The sequence below is a fragment of the Vombatus ursinus genome, unplaced genomic scaffold, assembly GCF_900497805.2.
Source record: "Vombatus ursinus unplaced genomic scaffold, bare-nosed wombat genome assembly UNPS02014775.1, whole genome shotgun sequence".
NCBI classification, from domain to species: domain Eukaryota; kingdom Metazoa; phylum Chordata; class Mammalia; order Diprotodontia; family Vombatidae; genus Vombatus; species Vombatus ursinus.
This window is the reverse complement of record NW_020954553.1, coordinates 8872486-8895764: the sequence shown is the minus strand read 5'-3', so window position 1 is coordinate 8895764 and position 23279 is coordinate 8872486. Positions and strand designations below refer to the sequence as shown.

At 41.3% G+C, this 23279-nt stretch overlaps 1 protein-coding gene across 10 annotated transcripts in view; it reads left to right on the top strand.

Annotated features, from left to right (window-relative positions):
- The window catches only part of NFYC (nuclear transcription factor Y subunit gamma), a 100534-nt gene that overhangs the window by 61543 nt on the left and 15712 nt on the right, over positions 1 to 23279 (top strand). For all 10 annotated transcript variants that reach the window (XM_027864534.1, XM_027864531.1, XM_027864528.1 and 7 more), the window contains 3 exons: positions 14773 to 14844; positions 17009 to 17122; positions 19582 to 19677. In XM_027864534.1, coding sequence (XP_027720335.1) covers positions 14773 to 14844; positions 17009 to 17122; positions 19582 to 19677 — 282 coding nt within the window. The remainder of the gene's footprint in view (positions 1 to 14772; positions 14845 to 17008; positions 17123 to 19581; positions 19678 to 23279) is intronic.

The window sequence follows — 23279 nt, the reverse complement described above, 5'->3', positions numbered from 1 at the left end:
GTGGGTTAGTCAGTTTTCTTTGGGATTGTGCTACCAACAAACTGTGAAAATACCTTTGGGTTTGTGAGTCATTCTCAAAGTTCATTGTTGTTGCTGGAGACAATCAAATGTAAAAATTTTAAGGCTAGACCCCCTTCATTCTTCTTGGTTGCAGAGTCCTGCTCAGACCCTGATGTTGCTTACTTTGATATTCAGGAATAGGAAAGTGACCAGAGGAGCTTCACAGTGTTCATGCTCAGCCCTTTGCTTTCTTCTCTGCCTTCTGTTAAATTTTGATTATGTCACACTTTGTTTACTATTGCAAAACTTGTTTGCTGACAAAACAGATTTTAATGTTGACATTGGATTGAGGCCGCCAATATATTACGAGAAGTTAAGACTACTTTGGGGCATCCTGTTTTGTCAGGGAGGGGGAAGATGACAGCAGGGAAAAGAGATAACATTTGAACATTAATTTATTGAAAAACGACTGAAATTTCCTTATAGAAGAGACCCCACCCTTAAGACACATTCTTCTTTTTCACCCCATACTCTGTTGTATTTCTAAGTCTTAACCTTGGTATGCTATATTTTGATGATGGGCATATCCAGAAAAGTCATATATGAAATTGTTTCTCCAAATGAGAACTATCTTTTTTCCTATATCAAGAACAACAGTGGTTCTCAGTGGTTTTGATCTGAAGAACCCTTTACACTTTTGAGGACTGACTCCCAAGAACTTTTGTTATGCGGGTTTTAGCTATCCATATTGACTGCATAAGAAATGGAAACTGATAAATTATTTCAGAATTTATTTATTACTTTTTAGTTTTCAACATTTACTTCCATAAGCTTTTTTTTTTTTTTTTTTTTTTGCGAGGCAATCGGGGTCCGGGGTCACACAGCTCGTGTCAAGTATCTGGTCTGACATCAGATTTGAACCCAGTCCCTCCCGACTCCAGGGCTGGTGCTTTATCCACTGCGCCACCTAGCTGTGCCTCCATAAGCTTTTGAGTTTTAAATTTTCTCCCTCTGCCCAAGATGGCGTGCAATCTGACATGTGCTCTAGATACACATTCATATTAGATATAATTTCACATTAGTCATGTTGTAAAGAAGAATTAGAGCCAATGGGAGGAACCATGAGAAAGAAGAAACAACAGCAACAACAAAAAAGAGAGCAAATAGCATGCTTCCATCTGCATTCAGACTCTTGTCCTTGCTCTTGGTTTGGACAGCATTTTCCATCATGAGTTTTTTGGAGTTGTCTTAAATCTTTGCATTGCTGAGAAGAGCCAAGTCTGTGAAAGTTAGTCATTGCACAATGTGGCTGTTACTGTGTACAGTGTTCTCCTCATTCTACTCACTTCGCTCAGCATCAGTTCATATAAGTCTCCAGGTTTTTCTGAAGTCTACTTGCTCATCATTTCTTACAGCACAACAGTATTCTGTTACATTCATATACCACAATTTGTTCAGCCAGTCCCCATTTGTGGGCATCCCCTCAATTTCCAATTCTTGGTCACCACAAAAAGAGCTGCTATAAATATCTTTGTACATGTGGGTCCTTTTCCCGTTTTTGTGATCTCTTTGGGATACAGACCTAGAAATGGTATTGCTGGGTCAAGAGGTATGCATGGGAAAACTGATAAATTTTAAGATATTTCTTCATACTAAACCCATGACATGTTAAATAATACTGTTTATGAAAACTATTTTCCAAACCAACAAAAATATAGTGAAGAAGCATGACTGTGTTTCACACACTTGGGTAAATCTATTGAGTGTCTGGTTTCACAGAAGACTGTTAGAGTCTCGTACCTGCTTCTGCACACAATCTCTTGCAATATGTATTTTAGTTGAAATATATGAAAAAAATCTGGCTTCACACACACATATAGTTGGAAAAGGGAGAAGTATTTTAATAGCCTTTTCAAGTGATGATGAATATTCTTTGATGCAAAACTTGATACGTAGCAGGACTTTCAAGGTGAGTTGCAGTATGACCTCTGAAACCACATCAGTGACCTTTTCCTGCTCTGTTTGTCACATTAAAATCCATTGGTTTGTCATACACTTTGAATGGATTTTTTAATCCATATGTGATTTTGTAACATTGTGTATTGATCATTTGGAAAATATTGATTCACCAAGTTATCTAGTTCTTCCAAATATTGACCTATTTCGTCATGCAATATCAAAAAATTACATTATTTAATATTACCTTTCTCATCGGAAAAGTCTTTCAGTATTTGGAAACTTTCAAGCTTACGATGGTTTATACAAGTTTTCCAAAATTCTAATTTTCACTTGAAAGCTCTAATTTTATCATTTGCAACAAAAACTGTCAAGTTGTTTTCCTTCAGATGACAGGCTCACTTCATTCATTTTCACGAAAATGTCTGCTAAGTTATCCAGATATGAATGATGATTGTTAGCCATTCTCAAGTAAAAATGGTGTTTAGTGAAAAAAGTGGCCAGTTCCACTCACAGCTCAAATCACTAACATATTTTTCCTCAAGACTGCCTTCATACCTTGGTATGCTCAGAAGTGCATACTTTGCATTTTGCCGCACAGAATATTAAAAAGACATCTATTCAAGGGTCAGAATTTAATAAAATTAATAATTTTTATTGCTTCATCGAGGACATTCTTAAGTGAACCTAACATTTTTTCTTCCAGGCAATAAAGAATACAGTGATTACTAGTGCAGTTTGGTGCCACAGCCTTGATTTGTGCTAAGACAGCAGCAGCCCTACTCACGCTATCAATGCAAGTGTCAGTATAGTCGGTCCAGGATAAACCAAGAGATTCAAAAGAGTTAGTCAACACTTTGAATGTTTCAGCATTGCTTGTTCTTGTTGCCGAGCATTTTCCCAAAAGATCTTTTATGATAATTAACTGGTGGTGACTCCAGAAGAATACAAGCACAGCAGCAGGTCCTCCCATGTCTAGATTCATCCATTTGTAAGTCAAAAGTACAGTTGTACAGATTGAGCTATTAACTCAGTCTTCGTGTTTGCAGCCAAATCTTTAATTCACAGGTCGTGTAGCCTCTGGAAAACTCCACTGTACACTTGTGAGAAAGGTAAATGATATCTTAGTATTCTTTGAAAATTGTTTTAACTTTGAGGATCCCCTGACAGGGTCTTGAAGACCCTTAGGGACCCTTGGGTCACACTTTGAGCACCAGAGACTTAGAAGGTCTCCAGTCCAGGGGTCTGCTCTTGGCCCTCTGTTGTTTGATATAATCATTAATGGCTTGGGGAAAAGCAGAGATGAGATCTGTTAGGGTGGATGGCTAACATTGAATGTCAGAGTCTAAGAGCCCAGAAAGGTGTCATCAGGCTAGAGCATTGGCCAGATGTAATGAGATGAAATTTAATAGGGATTAATTAACAAATAAGGGATTAAAGCTTCACGTCTGGGTTCAGAAAATCAATTTTTCAAGTACAAAGTGGGGGAGGGGATGGCTGGCTAGCAATTCATCTGAAAAATAACTGGGAATGTTAGTGAACCCCAAACTTTGCACAAGTTGGGATTGAAAAGAGCTAACATGATCTTTGGCTGCATAAATTCTATCCAGGTATTTTTCCCCCTACATTTATTAATTTATTTATTTTTAGTTTTCAACATTCACTTTGACAGGATTTTGAGTTCCAGATTTTTTCCCCATCTCGACCCTCCCCTCACCCCAAGATTGCATGCATTCTGAGTACCCCTTCCCCTAATCTGCCCTCCCTTCTATCTCCTCCCTCTTGTCTTATCCCCTTCCCTTCTATTTTCCTATAGGGCAGGATAGATTTCTATGCCCCATCTTATTTCCTAGTTGCATGTGAAAACAATTTTTAACATTTGTTTTTAAAATTTTGGGTTCCAAATTTTCTCCCTTCCTACCTCCCCACCCACCATCATGGAAAAGGCAAGCAACTCAATACAGGTTATACACGTATAGTCATTCAAAACACTTCCATAGTAGTCATGTTGTGAAAAACTAACTATATTTTCCTTCATCCTATCCCACCCCCCCAATTCTAGTCTCTCTCTTCCTATCCCTCTTTAGAAGTGTTTGTTTCTGATTACCCCCTCCCCCAATTTGCCCTCCTCTCTATCATCCCCCTGCTCTCTTATCCCCTTCCCCCTTATTTTCTTGTAGGATAAGATAGATTTCCGTACCCAATTGAGTGTGTATGTTATTTCCTCCTTAAGTCAAATCTGATGAGAATAAGATTCACTCATTCCCTCTCACCTTCCCCCACTTCCCCTCCACTGTAAAAGCCTTTTCTTGTCTGTTTTATGTGAGATAATTTACCCTATTCTGCCTCTCCCTTTCTCCTTCTCCCAGTATAATTCTCTCTCACCCCTTAATTTTATTCTCTAGATGTCACCTCTTTATCTTCAATTCACCCTGTGCCCTCTATCTTTGTATCTGTATATATATACATATAATTTTTTTCCCTCCAACTACCCTAATACTGACAAAGTTTTCATGAGTTACAAATATCCTTTTTCCATGCAGGAATGTAAACATTTCAACCTTAATAAGTCTCTTATGATTTCTCTTTCCTGTTTACCTCTTCATGTTTCACTTGAGTCTTGTATCTGAAAGTCACATTTTCTATTCAGCTCTGATCTTTTCATCAAGAATGCTTGAAAGTCCTCTATTTCACTGAATGTTCATTTTTTGCCCTGAAGGATTATACTCAGTTTCTCTGGGTAAGTGATTCTTGGTTGTAATCCTGTCTCCTTTACCCTCTGGAATATTATATTCCAAGTCCTGCGGTCCCTTAATGTAGAAGCTGCTAAATCTTGTGTTATCTTGATTGTGTTTCCACAATACTTGAATTGTTTCTTTCTGGCTGCTTGCAATATTTTCTCCTTGACCTGGCAACTCTGGAATTTGGCTACAATATTCCTAGGAATTTTCCTTTGGGGATCTCTTTCAGGAGATGATCGGTGGATTTTTTCAATTTCTATTTGGCCCTCTGATTATACAATATCAGGGCAGTTTTCCTTGATAATTTATTGAAAGGTGATGTCTAGGCTCTTTTTTTTTTTATCATGACTTTCAGGTAGTCCAGTAATTTTTAAATTCTCTCTCCTGAATCTATTTTTCAGGTCAGTTGTTTTTCTAGTGAGATGTTTCACATTGTCTCCTATTTTTTCATTCTTTTGGTTTTGTTTTACAATGTCTTGATATCTCATAAAGTCACCAGCTTCCATTTGCTCCATTCTAATTTTTAAGGAAGTATTTTCTTCAGTGAGTTTTTGGACTTCCTTTTCCATTTGGCCAATTCTGCTTTTGAAGACATTCTTCTCCTCATTGGCTTTTTGGACCTTTTGCCATTTAGATTAGGCTATTTTTTAAGGTGTTATTTTCTTCAGTATTTTTGGGGGGTCTCCTTTAGCAAACTATTGACTTGTTTTTCATGATTTTCTTCACTCTCATTTCTCTACCTAGTTTTTCCTCTACTTCTCTTACTTCTCAAAATCCTTTTGGAGCTCTTCCAAGGCCTGAGACTGATTCATATTTTTCTTGGAGGCTTTGGATGTAGGAGCTTTGACTTTGTTGTCTTCTTCTGATTGTGTGTTTTGACCTTCTTTGTCACCAAAGAAAGATTCTATGGTCTGACTTTTTTTGTGCAGTTTGCTCGTGATTCCAGCCAATTACTCGAGTTATAAACTCTTTGTTAAGGTAAAAGTCTGCTTGGTAAAGGTCTGCTTCTAGTGTGGAGAATGTACTGTCCCAGGCTTCAGGGGTCTGTACAGCTGTTTTCAGAGCTACTTCTAGGAACCTGTAAATTTTCAGTTCTTCCAAGGAGGTATGATCAAGGGTGAGGTGTTTACTCCTTTCCTGGCCTGGGCTTTGGTCTATGAGTGACCACAAGCACTCTTTTCTGCCTTGGAACTATGAGGAGGATTCCCTCTCCACCGCCACTACAAGCTCCACCACGCCAGCCCTCCTCCTCACCCCAGGACCATCACCCAGAACTGTGACCCAGATCCAGTCATGGGCAAAGCAAGAGAGTCCTGCCTCCCCCTCTGATGAGCCACTGGATTCTCCCTCTGTCTGTGGGCCGAGCTCAGAAAGCAGCCGCCACCCCAGGGCTGTACTAGGACTGGGGCTAGGACCAAGCTTCTCTCTCACCGTGGTCACAGACTTTTCCTACTGACCTTCTAAGTTGTCTTTGGTGTTTGTGGGTTGAAAAGTCTGTAAACCTCCACAGCTGCCCGTGATTTAGTCCTCCAAGGCCTGCTCCAGGTTCTCTGAGTCCTGTTTTGCCTGTGCTCCCAAGCTCAACTGCGTTCCTCTCCCAGCCCAGTGCGATATACCTTTCCCCTCAACCATTCAGGTTGTCTTGGCCTGGAAATTTTTTTCACTCCGTCTTTTTGTGGGTTCTACTGCTTTAGAATTTGTTTAGAGCCATTTTATACATTTATTTGGAGGGGTTTAGGGGAGAGCTCAAGCAAGTCACTGCTTTTACTCTGACATCTTGGCTCCAGGAGGCAGCAGTATTGTACTGTGCCGTGGTCATGCGCCACATGGAATAGACAGAACATTGGCAATCAGGAGAGCCATCCAGAGGGCTCTTAGAATGGTGGAGGGTCTTTGAGATTATGTCAGATGAGGGTGGACTGAAGGAACTGGGCATGTTTAGTGTGGAGAAGAAAGGATTTGTATAGTATTTGAGGGCTGTTGTGTGGAGGAGGAACTAGAAGATTTCTGTTTGGCTCCAGAGGGCAGAAGTAGCAGTGGGTGGAAGTTGTAAAGGGACACTTTTCTAAAAGTGGAAGGGTCTGCCTCAGGAATAACTCACTTCCCCCTCATTAGGCATCTTCAAGTAAAGGCTGGATGACCACTTTTTGGATCTGTGATGGGGAATTCTTATTCAGACACAAGTTCAACTAGGTGGCTGCTGGAGTCTTTTCACTTTTGAGAGATGATAAATCCCCATTCCCCCTGTGCTTTAGGCTTACAAAGTGCTTTCCTTGTCTCAGCCCTGTGAAATAGGGAGCACAGAGATCATTATCCCTATTTTTTAGATGAGGAAATAGGCTTAGAGGAAAAGTAGCTTAGAGAGATCTTTAGAACAGGAAAGCACCTATATCTGTAGAATCCAGGCATTTTCTCTGGCTGCCCCCCACCCCCCATGCCTGGGATTCTCTCCCTCTTTATTTCTGCTTCTTGGCTTCCTTAGCTTCAAGTCACGGCTAAAATCCCACTTTCTACTGGAAGCCTTTCCTGAGCCCCATTTAATGCTGGTATCTTCCCTCTGCTGACAATCTCCAATTCATTCTGTCTATGTTTGTACATTTTGTCTTGTTTGTACATAATTGGATGCTTGTTGTCTCTTCCATTAGACTGTGAGCTCCCAGAGGCAGGGACTGTCTTCTATTCCTCTTTTCATCCTGAGTACTTAGCACAATGCTGGACATATAATAGGTGCTTAATAAAAGTTTATTGACTGACTTTAGAGATTATTTAATACAAACTATACAATTTTATAGATTCAGGAGTTGAGGTCCAGAGAAATGCTAACTTTCCAAGGATCATATAGCTAATAAGGAGCAGAATTGGAATTTGGACCCAGACTTACTCCTGCCAAGTTTATTGCTCTTCTGCTTCATTTCTGTGTACAATTCTAGGCAAATGAGCGAAGTTGAATATCTACCTTTGACCTTGGCCTTTCTTTCTAAAATCAGAAAACTGCAGTTAATGACATTTCCTCTTCCAAAGCATTTGAAATGAACAACAGGAAATACTGGTTCCGGTCACTAGGGCTTGAGTGCCCCACAGAAGAGATTCAGTCTTAGCCCCAGCTTGGCCATCACTTTCCCTTCCCTCCTAACAGCTTTGTAATTGTCTTTAAATCCAGATGGCTTCTCATTTGAGTGCAAATTAGTTAAAAGCTACCGCACACAAAGATTGTGAAGCATTGTCCAGAGATAAAATACTGTATTCCTGCTTGGTTACTGAGAAGAATAATCAAGGGACCTCTTTTTGGAATGAGCATTTAGCTTCCTGGACCTCTTGGGAGATGACAGAGAAAAAAGGCCAGCTTTGCCCTCTTGCTAAAAGCTGAGTTTCCAGAAAGAAAACATTTCAGAATCTCATTCTCCTGCAGTCTGCTTCTCTCTCTCTCTCTCTCACTCACACACACACACACACACACACACACACACACACACACACACTGATGTTATGCCCTTGGCTTCTCTTAATCACTGTGCTAAGTTAGTCAACTTCTTCAGAATAGACAGTGAAACTTCTAATGTTTCTCAGCCAGATTGCCGTATTGTTACTAGAGTGACAGGCAGGAGAACCAGTTACCAAACATTTTCTGTAGTCCATACCCTTCCTTCATCATCTTAGAATTGTGAGTCCTTAGTCTCTGGAGAAAATGCGTAACAGCGTTAGAGGAGAGAGCTCTTGAAGAGAAGCCTACATGTCTCATCACAATTTGATACTTCAGAGGTACTTGAGCACAACTGGGCCTAATTGACTTTTCTTTGGCTCATAGCTCCCATTTGATTTCATCCAGAGGTAGTGTTGTGTATTCACTTTGTGAGACTCAGCAGTTTTATATCTCAAGAATGCCATGGCAGCTCTTTTGTAGGGGTGGTCACATAAGGGAGAATTAACCCTTCCTTCACTCCCATCCCCCAACTCTGCTGGCAGTTCTTCCTTCTTGAAATTAATGTTAGAACTTTTAGGTGCCGTCAATAGATAAAGAAGAAGGAACCCAGATCTTCTCTGAGCTTGGATCAGAGATCGGGTAGTACTGTGGCGTAATAGCATTATTAGCATTAGGATTTATAGACCGTGGTCACAGAGATTGGGTTTACTAGATTGGGAGTAGATTGACTACCTAAGACTTTTGAAACATCATGGATTAATACTTTGGACTAGGTTAAGAGTCTCCAACCAACATATCAGGATTTAATCATGAACTCTTGTGTTTTAATGTTTTGCTGATGCCTTTTTTTTTTTTAATTTTAATGCCAGTCATTTCCCAATGTTCTTCCCGCCCTGCCCCCCCATATCTCCAACATACTGAACACTGAAAAGAGTATAGAATTTTTTTACTTTTAATTTTATTTTTTCCTCAATTACTTATAAATAAAAATGTTTAACATTAATTTTTTTTAATTTTGAATTTCCAAATTCTCTCCCTCCCTTCCCTTTCTCATTGAAAAGACAAGCAATTTGATATAGTTATACATGTGCAGTCATGCAAAACATTTCCATTTTAGTTGTGGGGAAAAAAAAATTACAGACTAAAAAAAAAACCAAGAAAAATAAAATTTTAAAAAGTATGCTTCAATCTGCATTCAGACTCTATCAGTTCTTTCTCTGGGAATGAATAGCATTTTTCATCATAAGTCCTTCAGAATTGTTTTGGATCATTGTATTACTGAGAATAGCTAAGTCATTCACAGTAGATCATCTTTACAATATTGCTGTTACTGTGTACAGTTTTCTCCTGGTTCTGCTTATTTCACTTTGTATCAGTTAATGTAAGTCTTTCTAGGTTTTTCTGAAATCATCCTGCTTGTCACTTCTTTTTTTATTTTTTGCTTTTTGGTGGGGCAGTCGGAGTTAAGTGAGTTGCCCAGGGTCACACAGCTAGTAAGTGTCAAGTGTCTGAGGCCAGATTTGAACTCAGGTCCTCCTGACTCCAAGGTTGGAGCTCTATCCACTGTGCCACCTAGCTGCCCCATGCATTTCACTTCTTATAGCATAATAGTATTTCATCACAGTCATATGCAACTTGTTCAGCCATTCCTCAATTGATGGACATTTCCTCAATTTCCAATTTTTTGCCACCGGAAAAGAGCTACTGTAAATATTTTTGTACTTATAGGTCCTTCTCCTCTTTCGGATACAAAGCTAGTATTAATATAGCTGGTTTAAAGGGTTTGCACCATTTTATAGCCCTTTGGGCATAGTTCCAAATTGTTCTCTAGAATGGTTGAATCAGTTCACGACTCCACCAGCAGCTCATTAGCGTCCCAATTTTTTCGTATGCCCTCCAACATCCAACATTTTCCTTTTTTGTTGTATTAGCCACTCTGAAAGGTGTGAGCTGGTACCTCGGAGTTGTTTTAATTTGCATTTGTGTCATCAATATTGAAAGCATTTTTTTTTTATATGACTGTAGATAGCTTTGATTTCTTCTGAAAACTACCTAGTTCATGTGACTTGTATTCTTACAAATTAGACTCAATTCTCTATATATTTGAGAAATGAGGCCTTTATGAGAGATACTTGCTGTAAAAATTTTCCCTCGGTTTTCTGCTTTTACTTCTAATTTTAATTGCATTGGTTCTGTTTGTTCAAAACCTTTTAAATTTAATATAATAAAAAATGATCCATATAACATTTTGTAATGCTCTCTATATCTTGTTTGGTCCTAAATTCTTCCCTTATCCATAGATCTGACAGGTAAATTATTCCATGCTCTCCTAATTTGCTTATGGTATCACCCTTTATGTGTGAATCTTGTATCTATTTTGGCCTTGTCATGGTTTACAGTGTGAGATGTTAGTCTGTACCTCGTTTCTGCCTTACTGTTTTCCAGTTTTCCTAGCAGTTTTTGTCAAATAATGAGTTTTTGTCCCAAAAGCTTGGATCTTTGGGCTTATCAAACACTAGATTACTGTGGTCATTGACTGCTATGTCTTCTGTACCTAATCTGTTCCACTGATCCACCACTCTTATTTCTTACCAGATTGTTTGGATAATTACTGCTTTATAATACAGTTTGAGATCTAGATCTGACTTTATTTCTGTGAAGAAGTGTTTTGTAATTGTGTTCATATGCTTCTTGGATTTGTTTTGGCGGGTAGACTACGAAGTATTTTCTATCATCTCCATTTATTTTAAATATAATTTGTCTTTCTGATGAGTGCAGGATTTAGCATCTGAGGGCTTGGGTTTAAATTCTGGTTCTGTTGAGATGACTTTGGGCAAGTCATTTAACATCTCTGGGAGTCAGTTTTCTCCCCTGGACTCAACCTTTGAGGTCCCTTCTAATCTCTGGATATATGTGAACCTTAAAATCATCAGTTAAGCAAAAGCGTCCAGCAGAATGTACCGATAGCAAAGTCTGCCAGTGTGAGCAGCAGTCCATGCTTGTAGTCTTCCAGCTTTTCACCAAGGGGCAGGAAGTATGTTTTATTTGGTCTCCAGACCTTAATTATGTACCATCATCTCTTTTTTTTTTTTTTTTAAGGGGGGGAGGGCTAGGAAATGGGATTAAGTGACTTGCCCAGGGTCACACAGCTAGTAAGTGTCACATGTCTGAGGTCAGATTTGAACTCGGGTTCTCCTGACTCCAGGGGTGGTGCTCTATCCACCATCATATCTTTTTTAACAATAGATTTTATCGATAGTTCGTTTTTCTGTCATCTAGGTTTCTCCTATACCTCCCCTTCTTCCCAGAGATCCATCTCTTATAACACAGAATTTTTTAAAAAAATTCTACAAAGACATTCATCACATTGAAAAAAAATTGGCATCATGCAATATACCACACTTGCAGACTGGGCTCCTGTTTGCGAAGGGGGAGAGGTTATCATAGCTCTTCGTTGTAGCCAAGTTTCCTCTTTATATTGTAATATCCAGTTTTGATTGTTTTATCTGCTATTTAATCTTGAAGAGAGTTAGCCAGTGTGGCAAAGGGACAGAAGTTCAGAAACCTGTGTTTTATTCCTCATTCTCATTAGTAATAACTGATATTTATGCAGCATTTTGAGATTTTCAACGGCCTTTACTCTGCAGCCTTGTGAGGTAACTAGTCCAGTATCATCTCATTTTATAAATGAGGAAATAGGCTCAGGGATGTAAATGACTGACCTGTGCCATATGACTGGCAGGTCCCACAGGGGGGATTCAAACCAAAGGCTCTGGACTCCAAGCCTAGCACTCTTCCCTGGGCTGCTTAACTAATTGTGTAACTTTGGGTAAACCCTTTCCCATTTGTCAGCCATTTTCCACTAACAAGAGACTAGATGGCTTCTCTATGGTAATTTCTTAGCCACAGGCCTCTGAGATATCCAGACCAGTTGCTGATGCAGGGAAGGAAAAGAGTATATCCATCAGCATTGCCCTCTTCTCTACCCCAGACAAGAACATGACCTCTTCTTAATCACTGCAAAGACTCAGGAATAGCTTAGTGATCTCCAGATTTGGGGAAAGGATAAAATAGCCTTTTCTTTTTAAAAAGTTGAGGATTACCTAACTTAGAGTAAAACCCTTCTGCCTTTTCCCTTCAGTTTTCCCATATATAAAATGGGGTTAATAGTAACTTTTTCGTCTATAGATGCTCCCCCAACATGTTCCACTCCCTAATTCAGGAAATTGATTCATTATCTCTGAAGTCCATTGAATTCAGTGGAAAAATAACACTACTATAAAATGATATTTTATAATTCTTAATTAAGTTTGGCTTGCTATTAGTAGCTAGATTTAAAACATTACAGCATTATAGTTTTTAGAGCTGGAAATGAACTTTAGAGATCACCTAGTCCAGCCCCATTCACCACTCCACCCCTACCCCCCAATTTTACAGATGATGAATTGAGTAGTAGAGGAAGGAGCAAGTGGCAGAGCCAGGATTCAAATTCAAGTCCTTTGGTTCCAAATCCAGGGCTCTTTCTAGGACTATGCTTTAGGGTTTAAGAAGTCTTTGAAAAGCTTTTTTGTGGAAGTTTGACCACAGCAGCTGAGGTAAAGGAAATAACCTTTCTAGAGTGGCACTTCTAACCATACTCATGTGTGGTTCCAGTTTTCTTTGTGGGATTACTTTGCTGCATTACCAGGAAATGCCACAAAAGTGGAAAGAACAATTACACTTTATTTCCAACATAGATACTTGTTCCCTTCCCTCCCATCTCCCTTGCCAGATTGTCAAAAACTGAACTTGAATGTGTCTGACAAACTTTGAGGACTAATTAGAGAAGTCTTCATAGAAAATGTTAATGACTAAGTTCAAAACAGAAAAGAGGAGGAATTGCTGTTTACATTTGATCAGCCGGGTGGTCACCAGACATCATGCCATTCCCAGAGTTATACACAGGATGCAGAAAAGTCAGATGTCAGGGTTTCTGGTATTGTGCTATTAGATACTGTTTCTTCTGGGGTCAAACTGATGAAATTGGATAACAAGGTCTGGATGTCTTTCTTTGACTGAGTTCCATTTTTTAGGGGGCTTGAAAATATACTCCACCTGTTCTGGTTAATTATGCTGCATTTTTAGCATTGGTACTGCCCTTATGGGCTTGTGACAAGAATTCCCATGCTAGCATATTGTGCTTTAATGAGTCACATTTTTAGCCACTTACAGATCCAATCATTTGACACCTAGCCTCTGTGGAGATTTGCTGATAGTCATTAATCTATTGCCTTGCTGCTCTAAAATTCACAATTGATTTTCTTATTTCTAGAATTGTATCTGTCATCAGGCATGTGTGCAGATGTCCATATTTTTTTTTAACGCTATAACTTTAAATATTTGAATAATGGCTAGTCGGAAAAGACTTGCTCACAAGAATGTGGGCACCCACATACACATTCAGACTCATGCTCATACACACAGGCACACACAAGCATCCCTCTTCATAAAGCGCAGTGTGCCTTACTCATTCTTCATATCTCTCCCAGTGGTTAACACACATGGTTCTATACATTGTCCTTCCTTACTCCATTGGCCTGTCATTTATTACATCAATAGCTCCCCCATTCTTTGCCTTAGGGGGCATAGTTTTATGAGTTGCTATAGTTTCTCCCCCTCACCGCCAACTCATCCCTGAATGATCCCCTCTTTGGCATTAAGGTTCCTCCTACTTAGCTCTGCAAGTCTTCAAAACCCAAACCCATGGTCCATTGCTTGGTGCATTCCTGAAGTTTTTCTGACTTTGGTGGAATCCCTGCCAGAGCTATTGCTGTCCTGGCAGGGCCTCCAAGAACCTAGACTCACCTTCACACCTTGATGAGGGGTCAAAGCAGGCCTGGGCTTCAGTGCTTAAAGAACACTTCAGACAGACTGGTTATATAGCATGTGCACCTACTGAATAGGTGCTTAACATGTGATTCAGTTATGTCCTAGCCTAGAAGCCAAAACTAGTGTTATATGTTGGATGGCATGTTAAAACTGAAGGTTAAGTGGCAGAGCCTCCTGATTTTCAGGAGGACCTGCCCTTCAGCAGGGAAGCTACAGAGGTGAGAGCTTCTATTGGGGTTGTTGTGCTGCTTGTTTGGGGATGGATGAGGCAGAAATTAGCAGGAGCTCCTGTAGAACCTGGCTAAACAGCCACCAGGCTATTGCAGATGGACATCAATACAGGAACCATGCCATCCCACTTGTCCCAAAGCTCATGACCATAAAGAGGGGGTAGTGTGGCACCATGGATACCTCCATCTGTTAAGTAAGCTGTCTTTGAAAGCTGGGAGTCTGAGGGGAAGAATGCAGAAAATTGCATCCCTTGGATGGGCACAGGGGAAGAAAACTCACCACTTCCACACATATACAACTGAATATTTTCGTTAGGAGACTGGTGAAAGTTTGTCATGCTATATATGAAATGTAAATGTATTTCCAAGGCTTTAGGAATGAGGGATCAGGATAGAGTCCCAAAGACTAACTTGTCATTTCTTTTTATTATAATTCCTTTTCTCTACAGTCCGTCTCTCCTCCCCCCAATAGTTTGAACATGTTTCTGATACCTTCCCACGTCCCTAGTTTTGATAATAGTGAGTATATGTATGCTTCTCTGATTGCTTGTTTCAGAAAGATTTCCGTGTGCAGGAGCTTCCTCTAGCTCGTATTAAGAAGATCATGAAACTGGATGAAGATGTAAAGGTAAACTTGTATCACTTATTTTTCAGTGTGAAGCTAAAAGTTATGGTCATGAACATTTCCCATGGCAGATGAACTGTTTCATTCTCCAGAGTACAAGGTTTAATTAATAACAGCCACAGCTACATTTTTTTCAGCACGGTTTGCGTTTGGAGTCAGAGAACATGGGTTTGACTCTGGCTTATCCTGGCTCTACTCTCAGGTTCTTTAACCTCATCCTCACTTAATGAGAGGGTTGGCCGAGATGACTTGTAAGGTCTCTTCTTGCCCTTAGTATCGTGACTGGTTCACAAATGGAAATGTTATATGCTCTGAATTGGAATGGTTTTTAGCCTAGGGCTAGTCTGGCCTATCCAAGTGCATTTAAAAAGATGATGAGTGAATTACTTATATTTGAAGCCTGGTGAAATCACTGAGACCCTCACAATTTGAAATCTGAATATTTCCTGTGAAGCCAAGGGAGTGTGACTAGCCTTGGGTGTCATATGTTTGATCACCCATTTATCATCTCCAAGGATTTGGGCTTAAGAATAACCAATTATTGAGCATTACAGGCTCTTTATAGGATCTTTTGGTCTGTGGAATAGATGCACTGCAGTTGGGTGCAGTTGAAGGTAGCTTTCTCAGGACTCTTTCCTGACCCTAAAGGCCTCCTCTCTTAAGAGGTGGAGGGAGGTAGTGGGAAGAGCACTGCATCTGAGGTGAGAACCAGGCTCAGCAGGCCTGGCTCTCCCCCTTATCAGCTGTGTGACCTCAAGTATGTTTTTATGGACATCAGTTTCCTCATCTGTGAAATGAAGGGATTGGAGTAAATGATCTCTGTAGTCCCCTTTAATCTCACACACTACAGCTTTGTTACCCTGTCTTGGACAGTAACCTCTTTCCCCAGTAGCAGCAATAGTAGTAAATCTTAGGATGAATCTTAGGAATATTATTAGCTATTTCATCCCATTTTTTTTTTACAATTAATAGTTCATAAAGTTTTATTGCTGCCCTTCATTATTTTGTTTTTGTTTTTGTTTTTTACAACACAGGCATTTCCCAATATATCCCCCTATCTTTTGTAACAGAAAAAGAAAACAGTCCAGCAAAATTGACTGACACTGGTACCACATCTGGCAGGGTATGTAACATTCCATACCTGTTGCCCTCTGCTGCCCTACCCAGAAGGATGTGTGTGTTTCATCCTCTGTCCTCTAGGACCAAGATCTATCATTGTGTTTAATTCGAGTTGTTTTTTATTTGCAATGTTGTAGACACTGTGACACTGATACCTTGATTCTGCTTTTTCATTCTGTATCAGTTCATATAAGTCTTTCCAAATTTCTCTAAATTCCTTTATCCATTATTTCTTATAGTCCAGTAATAATACATTACATTCATATACTACAATTTTGCTCAGTTAGCCTCTAATAAATGGACACCTCCTTTGTTTCATTTTATTTTTTAATGTAATTTTTTCATAGGTCTATAAAGTGTCAGGGCTGGAATCCCTTCATCCCTTCATGAATACTTGAGGGTTAGAGAAATTGATTTGCCCTTGGTCACACTGCTAGGATGCTAGTGCATTTTTGCACTATTTTGGCATACCCTGTGAGCTCTAGAAGGCTTTATAGTAGTGACAGCATATTAATTCTCACTATTTGTCTAGGAAGATCACAGTCCTGACCCACCTTTAAAAGGGTGTTGCTTTTAGGTTGTGGTTTCTAGGAGACTCACTTGTTTTCTTTTCTTTCTTTCTTTTTTTTTTTTGTTTTTGCTTTCACAGAAAGTACTGCTATTAATATTTTTATCATCACATTTTCCACATTTTGTCTCATTTCCTCATAGATTCCTTAAGAGATTGGTAAGACAGAGACTTCATCCTCCTCTTACAGAGGGGGAAATGGACACAGAAAGATGAAGTGTGACTGATTGATGAGGAGCTGACCCAAAACTCCAACCCAGTTCTTCTGACTCATGCCTCCTCTGTAACCCTTTCTTAAAGGACAGCGTTGTTGTCTTCTCACACTCATCCCTCCACTGTTTGCTTCCCAATCACCTCTGTCTGGTTCCACTCCCCCTCCTCTAGGCCCTAAATTTCTTCCCTAGGGGCAGGAGAGGAGGTAAATGGAGCATTAGTGGTCATGACTATGAGACCTGCAGAGAACCCTGATTTTTTTTCCAGATGATAAGTGCTGAAGCCCCTGTACTTTTTGCCAAGGCTGCCCAGATATTCATCACTGAGCTGACATTACGAGCCTGGATCCACACAGAAGACAATAAACGCCGGACTCTCCAGGTAATTGGCAGCAGCTGCTCCAGGCTGGGAGAAATCGGATGTCTTCCCTCCTCTAGTCTGCTTAGCTTGTGTGGTTTTAGTCCAGAGGCAGGACATTATCTCTTCTCTTTCAAATCAGTCTGTTGCCTTCTTCTTCCCAGGGAGAACAATGTAGTGCTGTCAGTTCTCTTGGAAGAATGTTAATTTTCCCCCTTCTCATACTTGCCACCATGTAATGACTGCAGCACCTTACCCTTTTTGCCCTTCAGGCCAAACCAGGGCTCATAAGATAATAGGAATTTTTATCAAATCCTAAGGAGTCAGCATTTTGATGAGCTGCTAGGTCCATGTGAGTGAATAGCATAACATGGCAGCCAATGCTACCAAGCATAATTCACATTTATATAGTACTTTAAGGTTTGCAGAGCCAGAAAAACTAATGATCTTGGGCTACATTTAAAAAAAAGGCGTAGTATCCAGAACATGAAGAATAAGAGTCCTGCTGGTCTCCACCCTGGTCACACTCCACCTGGAGCACCCAACTCTGTTCTAGGCACCACACTTTAGAGTGTTAACAGTCTGGAGCAGATCCAGAGGAAGGAGGGCACTGGAGACAATCATATGACGATTGCTTATAGCCCAGAGGAAGGAAGATTGGGGGAACTAGAAGTAAGTATATGAAGGCTTACCATGAGGAAGAGATGGGCCTCAGAAGGCACAGCTAAAGTAATGGACAGAATTTGTAGCAGGATGGATTCTTGATTGTTCTAAAGAAAAGCTTCCTAACAGTTAAGAGTTAATTGGCTGCCTTGTGAGGTGAGTCTTCATAGGAAGGCTCGATGAATACTCCTTATTAGAGGTGTGGTAGGAAAGATTCAAGTTCAAATGCTGTGTTCCTTTCTAATTCTCTGATTCTAGTTGGAGCTCTGACTTCCTGTGGTGGAAATTCTATTATCTTTTTCAGTAAGAGTGAAGACTTATTTCCCCTTACCCCCAGGAACTAGCAATCAACACCAGTACTTGGTGCTGCTTTTTATAAAGCTATGGTCTAGATGTGGGCATCCTAATTTAAGCCACTGTTGGACTAATTCAAGAACACCTTCATTTCCCAAGTGGTCTAGAACATTTTGTTCTTGTGTAGAAGTGGTGCCTCTTTGCCTCTCCCCCCCCTCCCTTTTTCCTTTTCCCTCCACAAATTATATTTAGAGAGTTGTGACATAGCACCTTCATCTTACTGAACCCTGGCAAACACTGTCTGATGTGCCCTGCTTCAGGTTTGGAGAGTTTGTAGCCCACATTTTAGCAAACTACTATCTTATCAAACTCACTGTTGGCAAGAATGTTGGACTGGAGTTTTGCATTTCAGTGGCTTGGGGCCATCACAGTCAAGGGAAGGGAAAAAAAGCCCCAGAAATTTTCCATTCTCTGCCATCTAGTTAGAAGAGTCACTGCACCATTATAGTGCCGAGCTTGGGGTCAGATGAGGTTTGGGATTTTGTTTTTGCTTTTTAATAAGGATACCCAGAAAATGGGCACTTAACATGTCTCCAGCCAGACAGAGATTTAATCTACCTTCCAATTTGATGACCCCTTGAATCCCACATTCAGCATCTATTGCTGATACTCATAGCAGCCTCAGGCTTAGGTATTGCATTCACCAAAAATGCACACTGCAATTTTAAAGAATTTTTGTCCAGATTGGTTGAAATTGTCGCCTTGCTTTAAGGAATAGTATATAGAAAACTGAGGGGCAGAGTGTGTAGTGGTTGGAGTGCTGGACTTCGAGCCAGGTAGAATCTGAGCTCAGGTTCTGCCTGGGGCACTTATTAGCTTTTGAACCTGGACAAGTCACTGTGACCCTTCTGAGCCTCAGGCTGCACTCTGAGAATGTGAGCTATAGATAGGTAAGTTGGCATCTGCATTGGTGGAAGGAGTTCTCTGCCTGTGAAATCACAGGTCCTGGAGGCTTTGACTTATTTAGACTCCAGAGAGGACTGAACCCTTGCCCTATGCCTCCCACAGGATTGTAGCTCTGGTAGAAGGATTTTCCTGCATTTGTTTTCCAAGATGTGCCATTCTTTATTTAGTTCCTGAAAAAACATGCCATCTTATATGACCCATTTGAGGGACTGCCTGGCCACAAGGTATCTGCCTGATCAAAATGTTTTTGATCTGTAGGGATTTAGTCTTTGGAAATCGTGTACACCATACAATTCTGTTCCCACCTCACCACCATATGTGACTGATTACTTGGGGCTTTGAGTCTTCACAGGTTAGGGAGAGTAGAATAGCATAAAAAGCATGGGTGCACCTATGAAAAATCATTAAACCATAACCTGGGATTGTGCCCTCACCAGCCACCTGTTCTCCCGGAATTCTGAGTCTGAGTATATGAGGCAGGTGAAGCCATTTGTTCTTAGGCCCATGTTTCATTCTTTTTCCTTTCCCTCTTCTCCTCCCCTCTCCCCCCACTGTTGCAGAGAAATGACATCGCCATGGCAATTACAAAATTTGACCAGTTCGACTTTCTCATCGATATTGTTCCAAGAGATGAACTGAAACCTCCCAAGCGTCAGGTGAGCTGGAATAGAATCATGTCCTCATTGTTGGGGGAAGGAGGGAGTCCAAAGCATTTTGAATGTTCTTACTAAGTGAACTTATTTCTTTCCAAGACCAATGTAGCTAATTGTATTTTTGCTTCTGTTTTCCTAAACTCAAATCACCCTGGAAGTTTCTGCCTGTTCTTACTTTGTTCAGGGCCTGGGGTGTAACTCTGCAGGACAGAGTGGGATGGGAGAGAGGAAGGCAGGGGAGTGGAGGGGAGGGATAAGGGAAATCCAAAAGAAGAATCTGGGGTGGGGGTGGGAGGGTATTTTGCAAATAGAATGCTTCTGGCACTAGCTCTTTATAACAACTAGCTCGATATTTTATAGTTTGCAAAGCACTTTTCCTACAACAATTCTAGAAGGTAAGTAGGACAAGTAATATGATGATCCCCATTTGACAGATGAGAAAATTGAGGCTCAGAGAGAGATGAAGTGACTTGCCCAGAGTCACATGTCTTACAACAACTCACATTTCTGTAGTGCTCTAGGGTTTACAAATGTTTTCCTTATAACAGTCCTTGTGAGAAGATAGTGTTGCAAGTATTATTATCCTCTCTTTATAGATAAGGGAGCTAAGACCCAGAGAATTTAAGTGACTTGCCTAGGGTCACACAATTAGCAAGTGTCAAACCATTCTAAGGGTTTCCAAACTCAACACCACATCCAAGACCATGCTCTTTCTCCTCAGAGACAGATACAAAGGCTGTTAGTGCTGCCCAGAACCTTGGGGATCTAGTCAAATCCGGATGGAACAGCTGAGGCCCAAAGGGCAGAAGTCACCTCTCCGTTGTAATACTAACTACTGAGTGCTAGAGCCTGGCCTCAGACCCAGACCTCCTGACTCCACGTGGGCTCCTTCCTACTCCCTCCATCCTGGCTGGGGACAGCTTTACCACACTGTGACTTTGAGATGAGGGAACATGCTCTGAAGATTACACCAAAGTGTAAAGTTTGCTTATTGACCTAACCTTCCCAAGTGCAGGCACTGGTGTTTGTGGCAAACAGGAGGTTCTAGTTTTTTTCCCCAAAAGAGCTAGTTCCCTAAACAATATCAAGGACAAATGGCCTGCTTTCACTCTCCACTCCTTCCTCTGCCCCTCATTGCCTTTAATCCAAAGAACAAGCATCATGCATCACCTACAAATCGTTCCTCAACATAATTGGAAGGATGTTCTCTTCCCTTTGGTTTTAGGGACTTAGGTTAAAGTGTACAGAAAAACAGTGGGAGACAGCATGGTGCAATAGAAAGTGGTAGCTGTGTAGTCTTAGGAAATGGGTTGAAATCCTGTCTCTACTACTTATTACCTCTGTGATTTTGGGTAAATCAGTTACTCTCTCTGGCCTCAATTCCTCCCTCAGTAAAATGAGGAGGTTGGACTGGTTGACCTCTAAGATCCTCTTAGGCTCTCAATCTCTGATGGATAGTGGAAAGAAACCTGGTGTAAAGAGGACCCAAGTTCTAGGCTTGTCGCCAACACTTCACTTGGTCTGTGACCTTGGGCAGTTTTCTTCCCCTTCCTCTTGAAGACTCATTCTTCTCATCTGTGAAAGGAGATGGCTTGAGTCAGGCAAACTCCAAGGCCCCTCGGCTGTGGGTCTAAGTCTTGGTTCTTCCTATATTTTTAATGTAAGGTGTTAAGCGTTTGTAATGAGTGACACTGTGGTCAATGATTTCTGGCCGCAGTCACACTGAATCTGCACACTCTGCCCATCTGTCTCGGTCAGTGAGAATAGCAGGCCCTGGGAAGGCCCAAGTTGGGGGAGGTGGAGTACAGAACCCTTCTGGCTCTGATGCACCATGCCATTGGAACTGAAGGGGCTCTGTTACCCTCCAAGAGCAGCACTGCTATGTCCCAGCTTTCTCTGGGCAGTCTTTGCCGCTGTAAACATCCTTGACTGGAAGCTGTAAGGTGCTTGGAGGAGCTTTCAGTCGGATGTTTACAGCGGCAGGCTGCCACAGGCATCCTGGCCACAAGTAGGGTGGGAGGCAGTGCTGCCTCAGGGGGCGTGGGCATGGGCTTCTCTGGCCCCATTCCCAGGGAGTACCTAAAGTAGGTGAAAAACCTGTAGGAAGGGGTCAGTCCAGCTTTCCCATCCTGAGCAAATTAAGCCACAAACAGATTCTGCTTTGTTAGAATTTTTTCACCCCTTTATATAATAAATGCTTCCTTTTACAGTGAGGTATGTGAGGAATTCTGTTCCCATGTTCCTCCTTGCTCTTGTTGGGGCTACCAGACTATTTCTTAGGTCTCTCTGGGGGTCATGTCATTCCCTCTTCATATTTTTGGCTCCTTCTAGGCTGCAGTCAGTGCCTCCTCCCAAGCACGAAGGCCCTGGAGAAGCCCTGGCTCAGGCTCTTTTTAGAGTCCATAGAGCTGAAACAGCTTCTTTCTGCTCAGGTCTAACTCTTTGTAGCTAGTGGAGCAGTTGATTGGCTTCCCATTCAGGACAGCTGCTGTCTGGCCTTTGAAGGGTTGAGATTGCCGAAAGCTGGCCTGAAATTCCAAGATAGCACTTTTAATCCTCTGTGGGCACGAAGCTCTCCCTTGCTCCAAATAGGCTGGCATCTCTTGAGCCACTTTAAAACAGCCAACTCTCCAAATCTCTCTTTCTGAAAGAGGCAGCAGTTTGCTCTCCCCAGCAGTCCAGGAGCTGGCCGCAGACTCTCCAGCCGGGGCTGTGGCAGGAGGCTGCTGGCGGACGGGCCTCCATTGGGGCCTCTTGGCTTCTGGGAATTCACAAAGAGAGGTCAAGGGAAAATAAAAGTTCCCTGGCCTGTGATCTTTTTATCTGACCCTTATTTTAAGGTGAGTTGGAGGATGCTGTCTGCTGAAATCCCTGTTCTTCCAGGCAGTGATTTCTGGGGAGCAGTTTCTTCATCCCATTATTTGTAGTCCTATAAACCACACAGATTCGCTCTGGCATTTGCCCCTCTCACTGTGTTCCCAGTCTTTCCAGTGGAAAGGAACAGGAACCTCCCAAGAATAATGTGTTCTCATTTCTGATACTTCACAGCAACTTGGCCCAGGTCCTAAAATAATTTCAGGTAAGGGCTACCTCTTCAACTGATAACAGTCTCATCCTGGTTATCCTGTTATACCATCTGTGTTATCCTGCAGTCGTGAAAGTGAGCACTAGTGGCTTGACAAGCTCCTTCTCTGCTTGCTTCTTTGGGTGCTGCCACATCAGAGGAAGCAGATCCACAAGCCACTGCTTACAGAAAGGGTTGGATGGGCTATTTGGGGTTTTGTCTTTTAAAAGGATCATGTTTCCTTTCATGTCAGTTGGTGGTGCGTTTGGCCAGTGGTGATGAGAACATTCAGAGGGGGAGCAGGGAAGGATAGAGAAGCCCCCTTGGCACAGCTCCCTCTCCCCTATAGTACCCCAGAATAAGTCAGGGGATACCTTCTCAATGCAGTCCTTACTTTCAATGATCAATGATATAGTATAGTTTTTCTTGGTGGAAAAGATACATGAAGCCTGTTTCAGCAACTCTGGAAAAAATATACAGATCACATGGCTGTCTTTTGGCCAAGGTAACACTTGGTATTTTATCTCTGCTGCCGCACAGG